General features: G+C 59.9%; 3 protein-coding genes across 5 annotated transcripts; all 3 read left to right on the top strand.

The window, feature by feature from the left end:
- The first annotated feature begins 487 nt into the window (after positions 1-487).
- Positions 488-6,869, top strand: GSDMA (gasdermin A). Of its 2 annotated transcripts, XM_087769876.1 has the most exons (11): positions 528-581; positions 1,006-1,276; positions 1,562-1,824; positions 1,989-2,199; positions 2,496-2,661; positions 2,751-2,844; positions 3,657-3,704; positions 3,982-4,136; positions 4,557-4,707; positions 5,357-5,430; positions 6,000-6,869. In XM_087769876.1, the coding sequence occupies exons 3-11, from the start codon at positions 1,611-1,613 to the stop codon at positions 6,234-6,236; spliced, it is 1,350 nt and encodes a 449-aa protein (XP_087626002.1). In that variant the 5' UTR covers positions 528-581; positions 1,006-1,276; positions 1,562-1,610; the 3' UTR covers positions 6,237-6,869. The 2 variants fall into 2 exon arrangements, with proteins under 2 accessions (XP_009463179.1, XP_087626002.1); XM_009464904.2 differs by lacking the exon at positions 1,006-1,276 and having other exon boundaries at positions 488-581.
- Positions 6,870-7,281: 412 nt separating this feature from the next.
- On the top strand, positions 7,282-12,018 carry PSMD3 (proteasome 26S subunit, non-ATPase 3). Of its 2 annotated transcripts, XM_087769874.1 has the most exons (12): positions 7,288-7,571; positions 8,292-8,482; positions 8,849-8,986; positions 9,217-9,353; positions 9,462-9,652; positions 9,847-9,950; positions 10,057-10,171; positions 10,429-10,548; positions 10,661-10,764; positions 11,070-11,225; positions 11,341-11,391; positions 11,496-12,018. In XM_087769874.1, exons 1-12 carry the CDS (start codon positions 7,406-7,408, stop codon positions 11,571-11,573), a joined length of 1,551 nt encoding a protein of 516 aa, XP_087626000.1. In that variant the 5' UTR covers positions 7,288-7,405; the 3' UTR covers positions 11,574-12,018. The 2 variants fall into 2 exon arrangements, with proteins under 2 accessions (XP_087626001.1, XP_087626000.1); XM_087769875.1 differs by lacking the exons at positions 11,341-11,391; positions 11,496-12,018 and having other exon boundaries at positions 7,282-7,571; positions 10,985-11,090.
- Positions 12,019-14,552: 2,534 nt separating this feature from the next.
- CSF3 (colony stimulating factor 3) lies at positions 14,553-19,769 on the top strand. The gene is made up of 5 exons (XM_009464910.2): positions 14,553-14,626; positions 14,990-15,156; positions 15,581-15,688; positions 15,842-15,988; positions 16,219-19,769. Exons 1-5 carry the CDS (start codon positions 14,611-14,613, stop codon positions 16,387-16,389), a joined length of 609 nt encoding a protein of 202 aa, XP_009463185.2. The 5' UTR covers positions 14,553-14,610; the 3' UTR covers positions 16,390-19,769.
- Positions 19,770-19,857: the final 88 nt, after the last annotated feature.

Genomic DNA, 19,857 nt, shown 5'->3' with positions numbered 1-19,857 from the left:
TCAGGCAAAGAGCTCGCAGCCCACTGCACGGATCCCTTCGCAGGGTACCGCGCCGGCGAGGCACACAAACCCTCTGCTGCGAACAACGACCCATAAAGCATGGAAACGTGTGTGCATCGCTGGTCAAGACAGGTTAATAAAAGTGCCTCCAGTAACATAATATTGTCCCCTTGCCTGCACCACGCCTAATTAGTTAGCTCGCTCTCAAGTTTACCAAAATCCTCCTAAACCAGAACACACTATTCCTCATCCTAACAGGTGAGGAGTAGACATGAAAACAAGAACCACGCTGGAAATCAAGCAAATCTTGCAGGAACGATACATCTATAGACCAAATTTAAAAGTTATCCATGGCCACTAGAACAGATCAGGACAGGTTAACTCAGATCAACAACAGAAACTTTTTGGAGGAAGAATTACACAGGAACAGGCTTTTTACGCCCTACTTTAGCGGATACTTCCGGACCTCTGAACGGAAGGGCGGGGAGAGAGCATTTCGCCAGCCCTGCTGTTTGGAGAGGCCATATCAGAAGCACATCGCCCACCGACGGCAGACGAGAAGCCATTCACTCCACAAACAGGCAAGTACATTTTTAAGAGCTTTCGGTACACAGGGGGGGTGCAGCACGCTTCTGTTCAGTGTTCTTGTTGAGTTTTTCTCTCTTTTGGAAGTCTCCCAAGGGAACGAGTCCCGTAGGTACCACCAGAACGATCCCACACGGAGCACACAGGACTATTTCCCCTCCCCAGCTCCATCGCATACAGCACACCATCCTTTGCGATGTGACGGTCTTCCTGGAAGCATCAGACTCAGTCTCTTTTTTCAGACCCCTGCGCGACATTAGGGAGAGGGAAGATACCCCCCCCCATCCACTCATCTGAACTGTAAACGGGGATCAGCGTCTCTTCTCTAACAGGACTTGATAAAAGTAGGGTGCAGAAGAGGGGAAAGACCTGCACGCTTTTCTTCTTCTCAATAAGTACACAAAGTTTTTTCATTTCTAGATCAAAGTTCTTCTTCAGCGCCTCTCCCATACGCCAGCTGAAGCAAGCAGCAAAACTGGAACTTTGCTGGAAAACAAAGCTGAAGCAGGAAGCCAACCGTGGTTTTGTTTCTGCCTCTCAAACAGCCAGCTCTCCTCTGTGGGGGATACAGGCAGAGCACCAGGGCATACCCAGGCAGCTGGGTGTTTTGGGGGAGTTTTGCCATAGAACAAGCTCTCCTACTTCCTCCTTCAACCCACTGTTCACCTCTCGGCCCTTTCACTTCCTTACAGTAAGACTTTGACAAAATCATTTTTCTAATGCTCTGTTTTGAGTTCACCAGCAAAAGGGGAGAAGTCTAAACAAGCCTCATTACCAAGCCACAGCTCCTGCGCCGACCTCTCCAAATGCTTCCCTGCTTCACAATCCTGTGAAAGCCATGTCCTTGTACTAATGTGGGCTTTTGGGGGTTGTTATCGATTTTGAAAAGGTCTTAATAATTACAGTAACATTTTGTTACAACCTTCTGCTTCTATTTCAAGTAATTTTGCTTCACTTGTCTTGCCTCTTTCCTAAGGCACAAGTACACTTTGCTTCGCTTCAAGAAGTCATCCAGCTGCAGCAGAATGTTTAAAAAAGTCACCCAATCCATAGCAAATCAAATGGATCCAACAGGAGACCTGGTCCCAGTTCACAGCATCTTAGACCATGAGCATTTCAGACCCTTCTGTCTCGTGAAAAGAAAAAGAAAAACCCTGTTCCACCCATCTCCCTACTACAAACGGACATGGTACAGACTCCACGACATGCTGCTGCCTGGAAAAGACACCAAAAGCACAGGTAAAGCCCACGTTTATCAATCTTAAAGTTCCCAATTCCCACAGACAAAACATCTGGATCATTTGTGGCTGAACTCCACCATGTTCCGCCCTTCTTGCGCGCGCAATCGTTATGTCACTGAGTCTGTGGAATCATGCTTAAGCTAATGCATTGAATTATTTCAGAGTCCCTCTTTCCCAACGGAGGTGGTCAAGAGTCAAGGCAATTTAGAGTCACAGTAAGCACCAGCGACAGAGTTGACGGGAATCTAAGCCTCTGTGTTGAGTCTGTAAGCGCCGAGGTGAGAGGAGCTGCCTCCTTGTCCAAAGGGTGGTCCATCAAGCTGGAGAAGAACCACATACCCCTACCAGAACTTGAGGCACTGAAATCGGAAAGGTAAGGCAGACACGAAGGGAGAATGGGCCCTCCGCGTCCTCCTCTACCCCACACCAGGTCACACAATGGTTTTTCAACAGCCAAAAACCTAGAGGAAGACCCGAGAGCATGTATTCTCCCTAAAAAGAGAAAGAGAGGCGATAAAGATTTGCCTAGAAAGAGAGGTGATAAAGATTCCTTACACAGCTTTGTAATGCTTGCGGATTTCTGTAGTACTTTTCCTGCAGTACTTTTGTCATAACTCGCAGAAAAACAGACACTTTTAGCCAGGATATTGCCTCCTTTTTCTCTTTCAGAAAAATAAATGTGAATCACGCCTTCATTCAACAACTAAAGAAAGCACGACACAATTTATACGTGGTTCATGAAACAGTAGAAGCCTCGGAGGAGGCCCACTACGAGGAATCCACCACGGCAGAGGGGGGCTTCGCGGCCCAGTTTCACGCCAAGCTTGGTGCAAAGGTTTGATTTCTCTTCAGCCTCAGGAGTCAGCCCCTCCCCAACATCTGCACGCCATCAGGCCTAATAACAGATTATTCTTCATTGACCAGGGCGCCAGAGAGAACACGCAAAGCATAACTATACCCAAGGGCTGCACCCTGGCCTTCAGGCCAATCAAGCTGGTCATTGAAGATGGATCATGGGGTAAGTAACTTTCAGAAACTACCAACTCCTCCATCCAGGAAACAACGCAGAAGAAGAAAAACGTTTTCCAAAGTACCCTTCAGCCTCGCAGCCATCCTTAGCTCATTTGCAAGGACATGAACACGTGCAATATGAGGGACAGAAATCACCTGGGAAAAGGCCGTACCCCAGTTGAAAGAGCTTCTTGGGAAAGAGATGCAGTTTTGGATGGGGTGGTAAGGAAATTCAAGAGGGATACTGGAAGTCTCGGCCCTAAATTTCAGGAACTGCAGAGCTCCTGTTGAAAAACGGCACAGGGGGCAGAGGTTTGGTTTTACTTTTCTTTTCCTACTCGGAAGAAAAGAGCCAGGGAGAAAACAGGGTGGCTGACCCTTCAGTGGGGAGACTGGTGTCAAAGACGCTTATGCTGGAGAGGTAGAGAAAGAGAGGACCGAGATCCACAAAACCTGCTGCAGGATTTTAGAGACCACGTGTGCCTTGCTTCCCACCCCTGCATGGATCTGGTTGAGTACCAGACGTTGTTTTAATTCACTTGTATTTTGACGCACGTGTTGGCCAATACAGACCCTAACATAGGGCACGCGTCAGTAGGGAACGAGGGCTAGAAGTAACGAGTTTTAAATGAACGGGAAGAAGAGAGATGTGCTGGAGAAGAGTGCAAACACCAGTCTGACCTACACCTAGCACGTGAGATTTCAGAGACCTGGGATACCAGTATCTTCAGACTTAAAAACAACAACTCTGGTAAAAAAAGACCTATCCAGCTGGAAGTCTTCTTCTAAATCAGCAATGCCCTTTTTATCCTCTGGCAGATCTTGAGTATTTCCCAGAAGACACTAGATCACTCCTCATATCTGATGGTAAGCAATGTATTTTACTACTTTGACTTGCACTACTTTTGCCCCCCTTGGGTAAGATGGAATCTCTCAGGATAAACACAAACCACCAAAAGCAACGCGTTTACTGTACATTACTGCCTGTTACCTGAGACATGACATCCGTCCAACTCAAAACTGCATATCGCTTTCGAAAATATTCATAGAAATGTTTCAAATTCTAAATTTAGGGGTGCCAAGGAACTTACTGTGGGATTGTCCAGTGTACAAGTGACATATTTGGACTCTTTCTGGTTTTCAGGTGTCTCAGAAGGAAAATTAGGAGAACTGAAGAGAGAAGTTAAAGAGAATTGTGAAATTCTCTTCAAGTTGTCTTCTGATCTGTTCATCATATTTTTAAACGCCATCAAAGCTGTGATGAGAGACAGGAACCTCTTTCAAGAGCTGACCGAGAAAGTAAGCAAAGTTCTTATTGCCAGGTGTTATAAATACAGACATCCATGATCACACCTCTTGCCCCAGAATTCCTCTCTCTTGTGCCACAACTATCAATCCAAAAGCCCTTCACTCAGCACAGCTGTCTGGCCTTCATCGCCATACAGAGAAAGGAGGTGCTCAGGACAGAGTCAACTGCTGAAATATGTCCTGAATATAGCCAGCAGATTGACCTGAAGGTATCAATCCATTTAAACGTCATATTCTGTCTTTAACTGGAGCCACTGTGAATGCTAAAGCCTCAATTACAGCCTCATAAATAGCTTAGGGAGGGGAGACACACATTACATGACTGTTCCTGTGCTTCTGTAGTTAGACTGCAAGGGACCACCAGCAGCCTCTTCTCTTAAATCCTGACGTTTCTTTTTCTTATTCCTTTAGATGGAAGCAGTTCTTGATGAACCTGATAGTTGTGAGCTGAAAACAGAAAGCCCAGACTTAAGAGACCTGTTGAGCAGCTTACGGCATTCTCCAAGACATCTTCTCCTTAAGCTGGCAGCAGCAATCACCTACACTCTTGACGCGTTAGATGGTAAGGCTTTCTGGCTATTTTAATAGAGAAATCCAGTAGCACCAGAATATATCAAGAGCATTCCTACCGACAAGACTAGCAGCATATAGAAAACTTATAGAGCGTGAGAGACTTGCAGAGGTTTTACATAAAATAATTTCTTAGATTGTGGGAATGAAGGTGGTTTATGCTGAGAGCGCAGACCTGTCCAGAGCAGCTGCTGTTAGCAACAGTTGGAGAGTCGCAGAGCAGCGACTGCCAGGAGCATGACACTGAATTACCACTCGGTCCAGAACAGCGTGCACAAGGGGATCCTTGAAAAGAGGGCTTGAAGTCAGAATTAAAACGTGGGTAAAGATGGCAAGATCACCTTGCAGAAAGAGCAATGCAAATTCCAGGGTAATTTTCCCAAGGCTGCCACAAAACATGGTTTGAACCTCCCCTCAACCCCCTTGTCTCTGCACTCGATGTTACAGTCATCCGCACACAGTAACGGCTGTATTCATCTCACAGGGAGGCTGCACTAATAATTTAGTTTAAAACAGCTGAAGAACTTTTGACCAAAGAGGCATTCCCTGCAAGACAGTTGCTGGTCACCCTTCACATCTCACCAGTTGTCTCTGAAACATGGGTGGTGGGGTTTTGGTACAAACCTGGTTTAATTCTGCAGAGCTAACGGAGGATCAGCTGCTGCTATTGCTGGAGTCTTTGGAAGAGAAGATTGTGTCCCAACAGCTTAAGCTGGTGAGAGAACACGCATCACATTTAGCTGAAAACGAAGGGGTGGGGGGGTTATTTTGAGTAAAGCAGCATTTAGATAATGATATAGGTAGCAGTATCATAACTTAAGGTAACGCTGGGAAGAAGGGAAGGAGTAATTGCTTCAAACTTGGCAGGGATCAAAATACTCACTTCGAGAGAAGTCACCCCAAGACGTGAAGAACCGAGATTTCTAACAACTGTTTTGCTGATAGCTGACTACATTTTTCTTGAAACAGTAGTCAGAATTTTCTGGCTTCTTTGGCTCCAGATTTAAAAAAAAAAACAAACAAAAAAACAAACCACAAGACACACTATAATTTTAATTTCTTGGACATAACTAATTCACAAGAAACCGGCAACTGAATACATGAGCATAATAGTCTTTCAGGGTGAAAAGTCCCATATATAAATGTGGATTATTTAGTGCGCCTGTAAGACAGTAAAGCACTTCACAAGTCAAAGACATCATTTACTTACTTAACAGTAAGTAAATACTCCACAGATGGGAGTATTAAGATACTGATTTTGCTTTTTTTGTTCTTGCTGCAAAGGTTGAGAGCCTCTTGAAACCCTACACAGAAGACAGGGAGGGGCGTTTCAGCGTGAATACCAACTTGCTCTCCTTCTCACGAGAGAAGGAACAAAAATTAACCGTTGCAATGGTTGAGATGAGTGGAGTGAAGCTCCAGGAAGACGGATCTGCTGTCTGTACGGAAGAAGACTTCTCGGCCATAGCAGCCCTGTACGTGTCTCTGTACATCCTCAGTCTTCTGAGTAACTCGGATTAGGCTACGCGCGTCCTCCCGTTAGGGACGGTTTAAAAGGAATCACTTGACAACGTATTTGAAAGCCTCTTACTGCGAGCTAGTTTCTATCTCTAAACTTTACCCTGACATAGGTAAGGCATTCCTTATTAACGCTCAGTGCTGATTTGAAACGAGCAGGAAAAGAAGACTTAAGGCAAGAAAATTCCTTACGGAAGCCAGAAACCAGATATAAAAATTGATTTTTCTTCCCCCCCCTCCCCCATGAATGTAGAGTGCCAACTGAAAAATCCACTAGCCCAAATAATCACAAGCCTGTCAGTTGCACTTTATGTGATCCTGGTTTTCTTAAAAAACGCTAACACACAGCTGCTTACACAATCAATGATAAGGCACAAAGGAATAAATCAGCTATAATTCATTTACCCTGGTCACACCTGTGATTCATGTGTGACTCAATCAGCTGCTAAATATTAGAAAGCTATATAATCTCAGAGCACTTTAACGATGGATACCTGGTAAAACAGCACCTCCCTCATGCAACTACACACTCCACCACTACCAGCAGCAAGGAAAAAATTACAGTATTTTAGAACAACATTACAAATGCTTCAATGATTGCTTTATAAATAAAGAGAATAATTTCTTACTGAATAACCAGATGTTCTTAAAGGCAATTTTTTAATCTGCCGGTATTTTCAGTCACCCAGCGGTGCTGCCTGCCTGGAGGCCCAGCTCCCCTCAGGCTCCCGGGGGAAGGGGGTGCCCTCAGCAAGGGGCAGTGCTGCTTACCCGGGCGGTCCCTGATGGCTCTGGGGGCACCCCCAGCTGCAAGGGGAGCCCAGCCCCGGCCCCGAGCCCCTCAAAGGCGTCGGAGGCGGGGGAACGGCGGCCGCTGCCCGAGGTAGCGCCGGGGTCTCGCACCTCGCCTCAGCGCGGCGGGCGACGAGCGTCCACGCATGCGCCGCGAAACAGGCGGGAACGGCCGAGCGGCGGGCGGAAATACCCGAGCGTCTGCCGGAAACGCCCGAAAGCGTGACGGAAATACCCGAGCGGGCGCGGCGGAAGGAACCGAACGGTGCGGTGCTCGGCGCTCTACCGCTTAGGCCTGCCGGTGAGGTCGGTGCGGCTGGTCGGGCCTGGCGACTCCCGGCGTGCCCCGCGGTTGTTGCAGTGTCACGGCCGGCCCGGCCATGAAGCAGGAGGGCGCGTCCCGCCGCCGCGGCGACAAGGCCAAGGCCCCCCCCGACGGGCCGCCCCCCGCCCCCCCGGACGTGGAGATGCAGGAGGAGGCAGCGGCGGCCGAAACGGCCGGGGAGCGGCAGCCGCAGCGGGAGCTTGACGCTGTCACGTTGGAGGGTGAGGGAGGGAGGGGCGGGCTGAGGGGAACGGGGCGGGGGGGGGGGCAGCGGAGAGGGGTCCCCGCGGGGGGAGGGAGCTGGGAGGGGTCTCTGTAACGGGGATCGGGGGGGGGGGGTCGGTTGGGGGCTCATGGGGGAGAGGGAGGAACCAGGGCCGGGTCGGGGGAGGGTTCCCGGGAGGGGAGGGGGCTGGGGAAGGGGAACGGGGGGTGTCGGGAGGCCTGGGGGGTCCTTGTGGAGGAGGGGGGAGTGCGGGGTGCCCGGGAGGGAGAGGGGTTGGGAAGCGTGTCGGAGGAGGGGAATGGGGGGAGCACAGCAGGGAAGAGGAGTTTGGGGGGGCTGTGAGGAAAAGGGAGGGGGAGGTGTGTTGGGGGGGAACCCTGCGGGGTCCCTGTGAGGACGGGGCTGTGAGGGGCGGGGGGGCTGCAGAGGTGCTGTGGTGGGACCCCACGGGGCTGCAGAGGGAGGCTGGAGCCCACAGGGGGAACGAGGGGGAAGGGGACTCCGGAGGGGTCTTCTCCAGCCCCCCTCTCCGAGCAGGGACGGCCGCGGGGTCCAGTCGGGTCACGCAGGACGCTGAGGCCACGCAGCCCTAGGGCCACGAGCAGGCAGAGGGACCCAGGGACGGGGCGCCTCGTACCCGGAGCGATCCGGTGCCTCCTTCGGCAGAGGCCCCCGGGAGACGCGTGCTGACGGCGCGTCCCTTGCGCTCCCGCAGATATCAAAGAGCACGTGAAGCAGCTGGAGAAGGCTGTGTCGGGGAAGGAGCCGCGCTACGTCCTGCGTGCCTTGCGGGCTCTGCCCTCCACCTCCCGCCGACTCAACTCCAACGTGCTTCACAAAGCCATCAATGGCTTCTTCACCTCCAACAGCACCATGCGGGATTTCCTCCTCGGCTTCCTGGAGGAGGTACGGCGGCAGGGGACAGGGAGAGACGACCGGCTGCAGAGGGGACGCCTTTCCTGCACCGAGGAGCCTCCGGAGTGCCGCTGTGCGGGGCGGGAGGGGACCAGGAACAGCAAGGGCTTGGGGACACTTGGGACACACAGCTGGGCTGCTCGGGAGCGCGTGTGAGATGAGATGGGTCACTGCAGCTCTTGGCAGGGATGGGACTGTAGTGCCAGCAGCCTGGGCTGGCTCTCTTGTCACACCTCAAGCAGAGCTGCCACCGGGCAGGGGACAGGCCTCGCCACAGGCCTGAGGAGCACCGGGAGGGCAGTAGCGATGCTGAAGGGCCGGGAGGGCTGGGGGTCCAGCACTTTTCTCTCCCCCCAGTCCATGGACACAGAAGCCGAGCTGCAGTTTCGCCCGCGGACGGGGAAGGCGGCCTCAGCCCCTCTCTTGCCAGAAGTGGAGACCTACCTCCAACTGCTTCTCGTCATCTACTTGATGAACAGCAAGCGATACCCAGAGGTGAGATTCCCTGAGCTGCCAGCTCTGAAGCTGAGCTCTTTGTGTGGCGCTTCTGCGCCAGGCAGGGTCTGGAGAGCCTCAGGGACCTGCCTGTCCCTGGCCCCACACTTTCCCCTTTATTTCAGCTGCAGTTGGAGGCAGCCCCCGGGCTCAGTCCCGCAGCCCCAGCAGTCTCTCTGCTCTCCCCGGGCAGCAGTTCCTCTGCTCTGATCTCTGTTCCTCTCCTGCAGGCTCAGAAAGTGTCCGACGACCTGATGCAGAAGATCAGTTCCCAAAACCGCCGGGCCCTTGACCTGGTGGTGGCAAAATGTTACTACTACCACTCCCGCATCTACGAATTCCTGAATAAACTCGACGTGGTCAGGAGGTAGGGTGGATCCTGCGTGTGGGCTCTCCCTGAGCTTGGTCCCGCGCGCCCCGGTGAGCAGGGCTGTTTCTTTCCTCCTCCCTGACACGCTCTCTCCCTTTCCTGCAGCTTCCTGCACGCCCGGCTACGGACGGCCACGCTGCGCCACGATGCAGACGGGCAGGCCACCCTCCTGAACCTGCTGCTGAGGAACTATCTCCACTACAACCTTTACGACCAAGCAGAAAAGCTCGTCTCCAAGTCCGTGTTTCCTGAGCAGGCCAACAACAACGAGTGGGCTCGGTACCTCTATTACACAGGTGAGACGCAGAGGGACCCGCACAGCGCTGGCAGCTTGGGCTGCACCTGAGATCGAGGGCTCTGGTTCCCCAGAGAACCTGTTTGAGCAGCTGGAGATGGGGCTTCCAGGCAGGATTTGAAGCTCCATCCAGGTGGATCCAGTTGGATTCACCCAATGGCTTTTCCAAACGCCTTCTGCTCTGTGTGAACGCAGGGCGCATCAAGGCCATCCAGCTGGAGTACTCGGAGGCACGGAGGACCATGACAAACGCCCTGCGGAAGGCGCCGCAGCACACGGCCGTCGGCTTCAAGCAGACGGTGAGCAGGGATGGGAAGCTTGGGGGATCCGGTACCCCCTGGGTCCCCAAAGAAGCTGCCTGCGGGGCCGGACCCCGCCGGGATTCACCGTCTCTTTCTGCTCAAGGTGCACAAGCTGCTGATCGTGGTGGAACTGCTGCTCGGGGAGATCCCGGACAGGCTCCAGTTCAGACAACCCTCCCTCAAGCGGTCGCTCATGCCCTACTTCCTCCTGACTCAGGGTACGGCAGGCCGCTCCTGCCCGCGCTCCGTCCCTCGCCACGATGTCCCGCGCTTTGAGGGAGCGGGAAGCCCTGCGGGAGGGAGCGGTGGGGGTTTCTCTCCGTCCTCGATGGCGCCCAGCTGCAGACTCCACTTGGGGAGGAGGAGGCAGCTCCGAAGAGGAGGGGATGGCAGCCCTGGGAGTCAGCCCTGCCGCGCCTTCCCCACCGCGCCCCGGCCCTCTCTCCTTCCCCGATTAACGCGTTCTCTCCTCCAGCCGTCAGGACCGGCAACCTGGCCAAGTTCAACCAAGTCCTCGATCAGTTTGGGGACAAGTTCCAGGCCGACGGCACCTACACCCTGATCATTCGCCTGAGGCACAACGTCATCAAGACAGGTTGGAGGCTGCCGCTGGGGTGTCCGGGGACCCCGTCACGGCCGCTGCTGTGGGCTCAGCGGGCGCGGGGCTGCCTGGCCCGGGGGGCTCCACTCCCGTTCCTCCCCCGCAGGTGTCCGTATGATCAGCCTCTCCTATTCTCGCATCTCCCTGGCCGATATTGCCCAGAAGCTGCAGCTGGACAGCCCGGAGGATGCGGAGTTCATTGTCGCCAAGGTAGCCACCTATGAAGTCCTGTCCCCCTGCGTCCTGGGCTGCCCACAGCCCCCCTTCCTCGCTCTCCTGCCGGCCTGCCTCTGCCCTGTCCCCGCAGCGCTCCCTTCCCGGTGCAGTCGCTGGTTTTAGGTTGAGGCCCTTCCCGGGGCTGCTGGGGACACTTAGAGCACCAACTCCCCTCTCTGTGCGCTGTGTCCTGAGGCCACCGCTCCTGTCACAGCAGCCAGCTCCTCCCTTCACTCTAAACTGCTGCCTCAGCCCTCGGAGACAGCGGGTGCCCTGACCGCGTGCCCTCCGGCTTGCAGGCCATTCGGGACGGTGTGATCGAGGCCAGCATTAACCACGAGAAGGGCTACGTCCAGTCAAAGGAAATGATCGACATCTACTCCACCCGGGAGCCCCAGCTGGCGTTTCACCAGCGCATCTCTTTCTGCCTCGACATCCACAACATGTCCGTCAAGGTGAGCGCAGCAGGTCCCCGGGCGAGGGGCTGGCAGGGCCCGGCTGGAGAGGACAACGCGGCGGAGTCGAGGCGTTTCTCAGCTCAGAGCTTCTCCTCTCCCTTCTTTTTTCCAGGCCATGAGGTTCCCACCCAAATCTTATAACAAGGACTTGGAATCTGCAGAGGTGAGATCTCATCTGGGTCTCTGCAGCCCAGCAGCCACCGAGGCCACGGGAAGGACGCAGCTCCTGTCCCCCAGCTGCCACCAACCTCTGCCTTTGCCTTCCAGGAGCGCCGGGAGCGCGAGCAGCAGGACCTGGAGTTCGCAAAGGAGATGGCAGAGGACGATGACGATGGTTTTCCGTGACCCTCTGGCCTGGCTGTATTTTTTTATTTGTCCCTGGGGAAGATGCTGTCTGAGCGGAGCTCCCCCACGCAGCCCCGCTCCCCCGTCTGCCTTTCTTTTATAAATACCTGCATGTCTGTACCGTGGGAGGGGGAGACGGGGCTTCCCTGCGCCCGCAGCCACAGGCCCTGCTCTCCTGGCCCCCCGCCCCCCGCGGCGGGAACCCCCTTCCCCAATAAACAAACATTCTTTTAAGGTTGCTTGTGGTCACGGTCGTTGGCTGAGCCCGGCGGAGGCGCGGGCGAGCCCATGAAGTGGGAGCTCCTGGGGAAGCAGGGCCAGGGCAGGCGGGGGGCAGGAGCACGGCTCCGCAGGGACCGCGGGTGCCCCCAGCTCTGGCAACAATAATGGGGTCAAACTTTGTTAAGCTTCAATTATGACTTTTAAAATAAAAGTTGGAAAAACACCGGCCTGGCCTGCTCCTGCCGTGGGTTTCTTGTGACTGTGAGTGTGCGGGGGGCTGACTTCTGTTATCTGCTCCCCTCCCCGGGGCTCGAGCTCGGAGCTGATGTCCCGGCCACGCTGGGCCTGGCCCGGGGAGCTCAGGGACGGGGTCCTGGGGGCTCTGGGACCCGCGGGCCAGGCGGGAGCTGAGCCGGGGCACCCGGGACTCGATGGCAGCAGCAGGGCCCAGCACCATCTGCTCCAGCCCGTGGATCCTCTTTCCCAAACCCAGTTTTCCTGCTGCTGCAGAGGAAGGCCGGAGCGGGTCTGCGCACGGAGGGAAAGGGCTGAGCCCTGCCGCCCCCTCGCCTGCTGGGAAGGCACGGGGGCCAGGCTGGGCCCCCCTTGTGCCCCCCAGACCTGGGGAGTGATGGGGATGGGCCGCGCAGCCACCCCAGATGGGTCCTGCCAGCATCTGGGACCAGCTGGGCTCATCCTCTGGGGAAATCTGGGAATCTCCCAGCGCACCCATGCCGGGCCGGTGGCCAGGGGCTGGGGGTCAACTGTGGGGCTGCCCCAGAGCGATGGACGCAGCCTGTCCGTGCTCTGCGGCCACGCTGGGGTCCCGGGGCCAGACCCCACCGGCCAGGGAGGAGCAGGGAAGGGAAGAGCCCAGCCAGCGCCGGGGGGTGCCGGACCCAGCACAGGGGATGCAGGGACACCCTGGAAGCGCTCGCTTCTTGGCGGATGCCGGGAAGGGGCCGAGGGTGCCTGGGTCAGGCCCCGCAGGGAGGAAGAGGGGCCACGAGGCAGAACCGCAGCGGGGCGGGCGGCTGGGACAGTCCCTGGGGCCAGGCCGAGCAGCACTGGCCCTGGGGGGGGTTGTGCTGGGCCAGCTCCACCGCCCCAACACCCACAGGGTTTCGGGTCCGGCCACCACTTCCTTCCTTGGAAAGCTGACAGGGGCTTTGGGCCCCACCAGGCGCTGATTCACGTCCCCCCCACCCCGATTCCTGAAAACACTGACCTGCTGAGGCGGCAGCTCCGCTCTGGGGAACAGGGCGATCGCTGAGGCACACCACGCAAAGCCCCCTCGGTGGCCACCCGCTCCAGAAGGGCCCTGGCCTCCCCCGGCTCCGGGGAGGGCAAAGGCAGAGCCGGGGGGGGGGGAAGGTTTCTCCCAGGAAATCCCAAGAACAGGCTCCGCTGCCGAGGTCCTTTTGCACAGCCTGAGGGCAGAACCCTTAGTGCTGCTGGGTCCTGGGAAGGGAAGTTATCATTAGGTGTCAGAGTTAACACCTGCCTCGAGCTGAGCGAAGCCCTGGGTGGTGCTCACGGATTGGCCGCAGCTGCCGGGGGTTCCTTCCCCCAGCTGGAGGCGGGGGCAGCTCCCAGGGCTCGGGGCTCTCTGCCGACTGTACCCCCTGGCTGTATGCTGCAGGCTGTACCCTGCCGGGTGTGCGGCCCGTCCTGGCGCGCACCGAGGTCTGCAGTGTGCGAGGGTGGGGGTCCATCCCCCTGCCTGCAGGAGGGCAGCGATGGGACCCAGGCGAGGGGATGGTGGCACAGAGCGAGACCCCCCCGGCTCAGCGCTGCCCCGGGGTCGCCCTGCCCAGGCCCCCCCAGGCCCCGGGGCTGTGGGTCGAGCGGGTGCCTCCCGCGCCCCGGCCGGCCCGTGCCAGGCAGGAGCCGGCCCAGCTGGCACCGGCCCAGCAGATCATCCTGGAAGTACTTGCAGGAACCGGCATGAGCCAAAATTCCCACGTCAGCACGATGGGGCCACGGCGGGGCCGGGAGCAGCCAGCCCCGCTCCCAGGACTGCCCTGGCAGCCGCTTCCCCGAAGGGGCAGGTGGGGACGGCCCCTCGCCGGGGCAGGGGGCATCGGGCCCCCGATGCAGCTGGGTGCTTGGCACATGGGGAGACTGAGCATGGCCCCGCCCCACGGCACCCAGCGGGGCAGGATCTGGCCTCGGGGTGCTGAGCCGAGGTGCCGTGGCCCTGGGCAGGTGCCTGGACGGGGTCTCACCTTGGCCACCTCCAGCTGGTCCCACCACCGTGAAGGTCACACCGCCGGTGCCCGCCCTGATGCCAGGGTGAGGGGCTCCAGCAGCTGGCGGGGGCGATGTCCACATGGGCTGGGGATGGCGACGATCCCGGAGGGACACCGGCTGTGAAAAGCCACCGTCCCCCTCACCCGGTCACCCATGAGTGACCCTGTGGTGCTGGGCCCTGGCCAGCCCGGCTGGCGAGGCGGGAGCCCTGCGAGCAGGTTAATGAATCACCAAGGCACCACCAGCACCATCCCAGCACCCGCCCCGGTGCCAGGGCTCCGCTGGGCGCCCGCCACCGCACCGAGGGGCACTGCTGCCCGCTGGCCCCGGGAAAGCCCCGCAGCAGTGAGGTGTGGGCAGCGGCCGGGAGCACCCGGCTCCCAGGATTTGCATGTTGGTGATTAAGACAATGAGGCAATCGTCACTGTTGCCACATCAGTGTGAATCCCCAGAGCCCGCTATAAATGCCCTAATCGATGAGGCCGCGCAGAGCCGGGGCAGGAGCGAGCTGTGCCGGGCTGGGCCGCGCTTGCAGAGAGGAGGAGACACCGAGCCGGGCACCATGTGCTCCCTCACCCGTGAGTACCCGCAGCCCCAGCGCCTGCTGCACCCGCTGCACCCACTGCGCCCGCTTCCACCACTGCACCCACTGCTCCCATAAAACCCACTCTACCTGTAGCACCCGCTGCACCCACAGCACTCGCTGCACCCACTGCACCTGCACACCCAGAGCCCCCAGCCCACGGCCCTGGCACCGTGGCGCTGGTGGGACGTAGGGAGCGCCCGGTCCCTCGCCCCATTTCAGGGGGTCTCTGCCCCTTCCCCAGGCTGCGTTGGTGCCGCCATCCCTGGGGGGGCATCTGGTGGCTGAGCCCAGCTCCCGGCGCTGGGTTGGGGACAGGGGTGTCCCCAGGGCGGGCGCTGAGCCGCTGTCCCCACAGGTGTGCTGGCGCTGCTGGGTGCGCTGCTGTGGGCGCCGTGGCGGGCGCTGCACGGGGCGCCGCTGGCCGAGCTCTCGGGGGACCAGGACTTCCAGCTCTTCCTGCACAAGAACCTCGAGTTCACTCGCAAGATCAAGGGGGATGTGGCCGCGCTGCAGCGCGTGGTGGTGAGTCCCGGGTGCCGCGGCGGGGGGACGGTGGCCGCGGTCGCTGCGGGGTCACAGATAAGGTGGCCTTCCCCTCCCCACCCTTATCAGCACCTCAAGGCCGGGAGCCAGCAGTGGCCCCTGCGCCTCGGCCTCCTGCCGCGCTGCTCAGCCCCGGGGTCCTGGGGCACCCACAGGGGCTGTGACCACGCACGGCCCCGCTGCTCCCTCAGGGATGCGTGGGGACCTCCCCGGGGCTCGCAGCGGCCAGGGCAGCCGTGCCGCGCTTTGCTCTTGTCCTGTCCCCATCTCACCGGGCGGCAGGTTCACCCCATCCCCTCCCTGCTCCTGGCTGGGCCGTGGGGGGGTCCCGCACCCCAGGGATGGGGTGGCGGGGGGCGGCGGGGTCCTCCGGCCGTCCTGACCTCGTCCCTCTCGGCCGCAGTGCGACACCTTCCAGCTGTGCAAGGAGGAAGAGCTGCTGCTGGTGCGGCAGGACCTGGGCATCGCGCAGGTGCCGCTGGAGCAGTGCCACAGCCGCAACTTCCAGGCGGTGAGTGCGGGCAGCCCACCCCTGCCACGAGCTGGCCGGTCTCAGCCCTGCCGGCTTTGCCACTGCTTGGGGCAGCCCGAAGCCCGCCGTGGCTCGGTGGGGCGGCGGCCGGGCTGTGCCGAGCCCCGCTGACCGCGCCGTGCCCGCCCGCAGGAGGCCTGCTTCAGCCAGATCCGCGACGGGCTCCGCGCCTACCACGGCTCCCTCGCGGCCGTCCTGGAGCTGCTGCCCGGGGACGCCAGCCTGGTGGAGACGCTGCAGCTGGACGCCGCCAACCTCTCCTCCAACATCCAGCAGCAGGTGAGGGGGGAACGGGGCGGGCATGCGCGGGGTCTGCATCCCCGGGGAGATGGGGAGGGCACACGGGGGCCGCGTTGCCGGCGGGGACGGGGAGGCCACGGCAGGGACACGGGGCTCGGCATCCCCGGGCTCGCACCCGCTCCACGGGCAGCACCGGGACAGTGCCGCGCTCCCGAGGCGTCTCTGGGTCCGGAGCTGATGCCTCTGCCTCTGCCTCTGCCCGGCTGCAGATGGAGGACCTGGGCCTGGCCACGGTGACGTACCCCACGGAGGGCCCGGACGCCCTCCCCGCCTTCTCCTCCAGCTTCCACCACCAGGTCGGCGGCTTCTTCATCCTGGCCAACTTCCAGCGGTTCCTGGAGACGGCGTACCGGGCGCTGCGGCACCTCGCCCGCCTCTGACACCCGGCCCCGCACCACCGCACCCTATTTATTTATGTCCCAGCCTGAGCGACCTTCCCCGGGGGTGCCCGGCTTTTCCGCTTATTTAATATTTATCGCTATTTAATATTTATCTGGCTGGGGATGCTCCCCTGCCCATCAGCCCTCGAGCAGGGCGGCCGGCCCTGCGGTGGCATCCGTGCACGGGTGTCTGTGCGCGGCATCACCCTTGTTTAATATTTAAACAAAAGCGTATCTCTGCTACGAGGTTCGGGAGCTGGGCTGAGCCCCCACGGCTGCCGTGGGCACCGCGTGTGCCTCGGTTTCCCCACGGCTCGCACAGGGCGCTGCGGGTACCCCCGCGGCATCCCACCCGGCCAAGGGGAAACCGTCTTCGTCCGTGGATGAAGATGCTTCAGAGCAGCATCTCCCTGCCCGGGCTGCAGCCTGCAGGGACAGATCTGACAGGTCTCAGTTCTATTAGGCATAGTTACATTAATTAATATTTATTAGCCATTAGGTAAGGAGGAGGGAGGGGAGGCCAGAGGTGCCGTGGGGACGCAGCAGCCTCCCAGGATGAGGCTTTTCCAGGGGAGCCCCAGCACCTTTGGGGGGCTGCGGCTTTGCTCTGCCAGCGCCCGTCCCCTTTCCCTGCTAAACTCAGTCTATTTATTGCAGTTTAACTTATTTGCACCCATCTCCTGGCCCGGGGGAGCAGCTCCGTGCCCCCAGTCTCGTGGCTCTGCCGGCAGCTCCCACCGGCCCACACAGCCGGATTTGCGTACTGGAAATTTCGCAGCTCGCCCCGGCGGGGGCTCTCAAGTGGTGTGTTTTGTACTGTATTTATTGCTGCAGCTGGGTGAACCCCAAAGAAATACGTGCTATTTTTTTATATGCAATAAAAATGGAAATAAACTCTATTTTTGCTCTGGAGTCTGGGCTGTCTGCCTTTCCTGCCGTCTCCCGCCTGCGTGGGGGGGATGCCGTGTGGCCGGGGTGCGGGGACACGGGGACAGAGAGACGGGAGCAGGGGAACGGGCTCATTTCCACCGCGGTCACTGGCACCGGCTCAGCAGTGCCCGGCCCAGGTGGAAACCAGCACCCCCGGCCCTCCTGCCCCTGCGGCGCGGCACGAGCCCCCCAGGGCCAGGAAGCACCTGCGGGGTGGCCGGGTGCGGCTGCCCGGGGGCGGCAGCTTCCTCCCGCACCCGGCAGCGCCGCTTGGGCAAGAGCCGATTCCTAGAAAGCGCCGGAGTCCGCCCGCGCTGGTAGCGCCGAGCCGAGGGCGTCAGCCCGGGGCCGTGGGGAGCAGCCCCGGTGCTGGCACCGGCACCATGCCGGGACCCGCCGGCAGCTTCTGCGGGGGCTCACCCACGTCCCGGCAGCGCGGAGCATCCCCGTCCCGTGCAGGGGTGGCCAGGAGGGTGAGCACAGGTGTGATGAGTGCTCCAGGGCTCTGCTGCGGCAGCAGCGGAGCTGAGCTGGGCACTGTGGCTGCGCCGCGGGCCCCGGGGTTGGTGGTGGTGGGGTGGGGGCCCAGCCACCCCTCTGCTGCTGCTGCTGCAAGGGGAATCTGCCCCAGAGCTGCCCGGGGACGCGCCTGGAGCTGCCACGATGGGATGGGACTTCCAGCAGTGAGAAAGGCAAGATGGACGGACAAACGGACGTGCCCGAGTGAAGCCGGCAGAGCCAGGAGACCTGAGCATCTCCCCCCCGGGCCCGGCAAATCCCCACAGCCGTTCCCAGCCGGCCCACGGCCTCTCCCTGCTCCCCCCCAGGAGTTTGGCCACAGCGGGCTGTCCCTGCACCAGCCCCACTTCCTCCCACCGGTCCCATGCTCGCGTCCCATGACCACTGGCATCCCCACGCCGCGCTCAGCCCGGCCACGCCGGAGACAGAGCCGAGCTCCGGTGGGTGCCCGTTCCTGCCTTCCCCCGATTTCCCAGCCCCAGGAAGGGGCAGGCATGAGGCCGGACCCCACTGCCGCCCACTGCCCCGTCCCGGACCATCGCCACGATCCTGCCACGGGGAAGCCACTGCTGCCCATGCTTGCAGCAGCTCCCAGAAGAGCAACCGGCGAGAGCCATTGCTCCTTCCTCCCCTGGCTTATCGGCGTTTACAGGAAACCCATTCTCCCGCTCCAGCCCTTTCCTGGAAGGTGAAATGCCGGGCGCCAACGCCGAGTGCAGGGCTGCCACCGGCAAATATTGACAGAGCTGGGAAGGCCGAGAGCGCCGGGTCTTGCTCTTTGCTCCGAGCTAACGGTAAAGAGCCGCCCCTGGGCGAGCAGGCGCTGCAGGGTGCCTGGGCAAGTCAGTGCCAGCTCAGCGCAGGATTCATGCCCATGTCAGGCCGGCACCGAGCCCTCCGGCAGGGCAGCCCTCGCCCAGCTCACCCTCCACCCGCGTCCCACCCCGGTGCGTGCCGCAGCTCCACTAGCCGCTCCACCCAGCCCTGCGCCCCGCTCCCCGTCTGCCCTCGCAGCGGTGTGTGCCAGGCTGCTGCCAGCTTGGGGCCGGACTCACGGGAGGCAGCGGGAAGGGGCAGGATGCTCAGGTGCGCGGTAGCCAAGGACCAGCCGCGCCCTGGGCCCCCGGGCAGCACCCGCAGCCGCCCCGAGCACGGCAAGGCTCCTCCGCCGGCCACACTGGGGTCTCTCCCTCCAGCAAAGCCCATGAGCAGCCAAGAGCTGAGATCATCCCGGGGAGCAGGCAGGGGTCAGGCAGGCCCTGAGTCACCATCCGGCTGCCTTTTCCCTGACCAACATTGACCCAAACCCTGCGGCACCGCTCCCCCGGCACCACCAAAGCACTCGCTTCGGAGACCCCGAAAGAGGGGCTGCGAGCCCCGCTAATGCTGAGGAGGGGAGGAGGCACAGCCCAGCCCCGGGGATGCAGCCGGGACCAGGCTCCGAGCCGAGGCACCCCGAGGGAAAGGCTGGTGCCCGGCCGCCCCAGGCACCGCTTCCCCCTTTCTCGTGAATCAAGTGGAAAACATAAATGAAAGGAGCAGAGGCGAAGCCGTCCCGGCCCTGCCACCCCCTCAGGGTCGGGGTTTCGTGACAGTTACAGGTGGATTCACCACCGAAACAGCTGACTGGGTGTCGGGACAGCCCCGCGGAGCAGCCTCTCCCAGCACGAGGCTGGCATGGCACCGGCAAGGCCGCGGTTACTCACTGGCCGTTGGGTGCCGTGCTGACAGCCGGGGACGCGAGGTGAACTCATGCTCACGTGGAGGAATTTCCAACAAGAATTTGCTTGCAGCTTACAGCGCGACAGGAAAGCATCTCCGCTCCACCCAGCCGCACATCTGCAGCTGGCCAGCCGCAGGCACCCGCTCCCCAAAGGGAGCGCCGCGGGGAGCCCACCGCCCTCTCCGGGGTCGGGGCAAGGGAGTCAGGGACAGAGCCAGTGCGATTTCTGCCCAGCGCAGGTCTTGGCCACTTACTCTCCCATCACCCCCGCCATCAAGCTTGCCCCGAGATGAGGG

The sequence above is a fragment of the Nipponia nippon genome, unplaced genomic scaffold (assembly GCF_047370975.1).
Source record: "Nipponia nippon isolate SJK-2023a ecotype South Korea unplaced genomic scaffold, ASM4737097v1 scaffold_32, whole genome shotgun sequence".
In the NCBI taxonomy this organism is placed as follows: Eukaryota; Metazoa; Chordata; class Aves; order Pelecaniformes; family Threskiornithidae; genus Nipponia; species Nipponia nippon.
The sequence above is the reverse complement of the archived record's forward strand: the minus strand, read 5'-3'. Positions and strand labels throughout refer to the sequence as shown.

Bases quoted from the DNA above. Each gene is read 5' to 3' on its own strand.
- CSF3 (XM_009464910.2), top strand. The intron at 15,157-15,580 runs GTGAGTCCCGGG...TCTCGGCCGCAG, and splicing joins CCGCGCTGCAGCGCGTGGTG to TGCGACACCTTCCAGCTGTG. The intron at 15,989-16,218 runs GTGAGGGGGGAA...GCCCGGCTGCAG, and splicing joins CCTCCAACATCCAGCAGCAG to ATGGAGGACCTGGGCCTGGC.
- PSMD3 (XM_087769874.1), top strand. From the start codon at position 7,406: ATGAAGCAGGAGGGCGCGTCCCGCCGCCGCGGCGACAAGGCCAAGGCC. The intron at 8,483-8,848 runs GTACGGCGGCAG...CTCTCCCCCCAG, and splicing joins TCCTCGGCTTCCTGGAGGAG to TCCATGGACACAGAAGCCGA. The intron at 9,951-10,056 runs GTGAGCAGGGAT...TTTCTGCTCAAG, and splicing joins CCGTCGGCTTCAAGCAGACG to GTGCACAAGCTGCTGATCGT.
- GSDMA (XM_009464904.2), top strand. From the start codon at position 1,611: ATGTTTAAAAAAGTCACCCAATCCATAGCAAATCAAATGGATCCAACA. The intron at 3,705-3,981 runs GTAAGCAATGTA...TCTGGTTTTCAG, and splicing joins ATCACTCCTCATATCTGATG to GTGTCTCAGAAGGAAAATTA. The intron at 4,137-4,556 runs GTAAGCAAAGTT...TTATTCCTTTAG, and splicing joins TTCAAGAGCTGACCGAGAAA to ATGGAAGCAGTTCTTGATGA.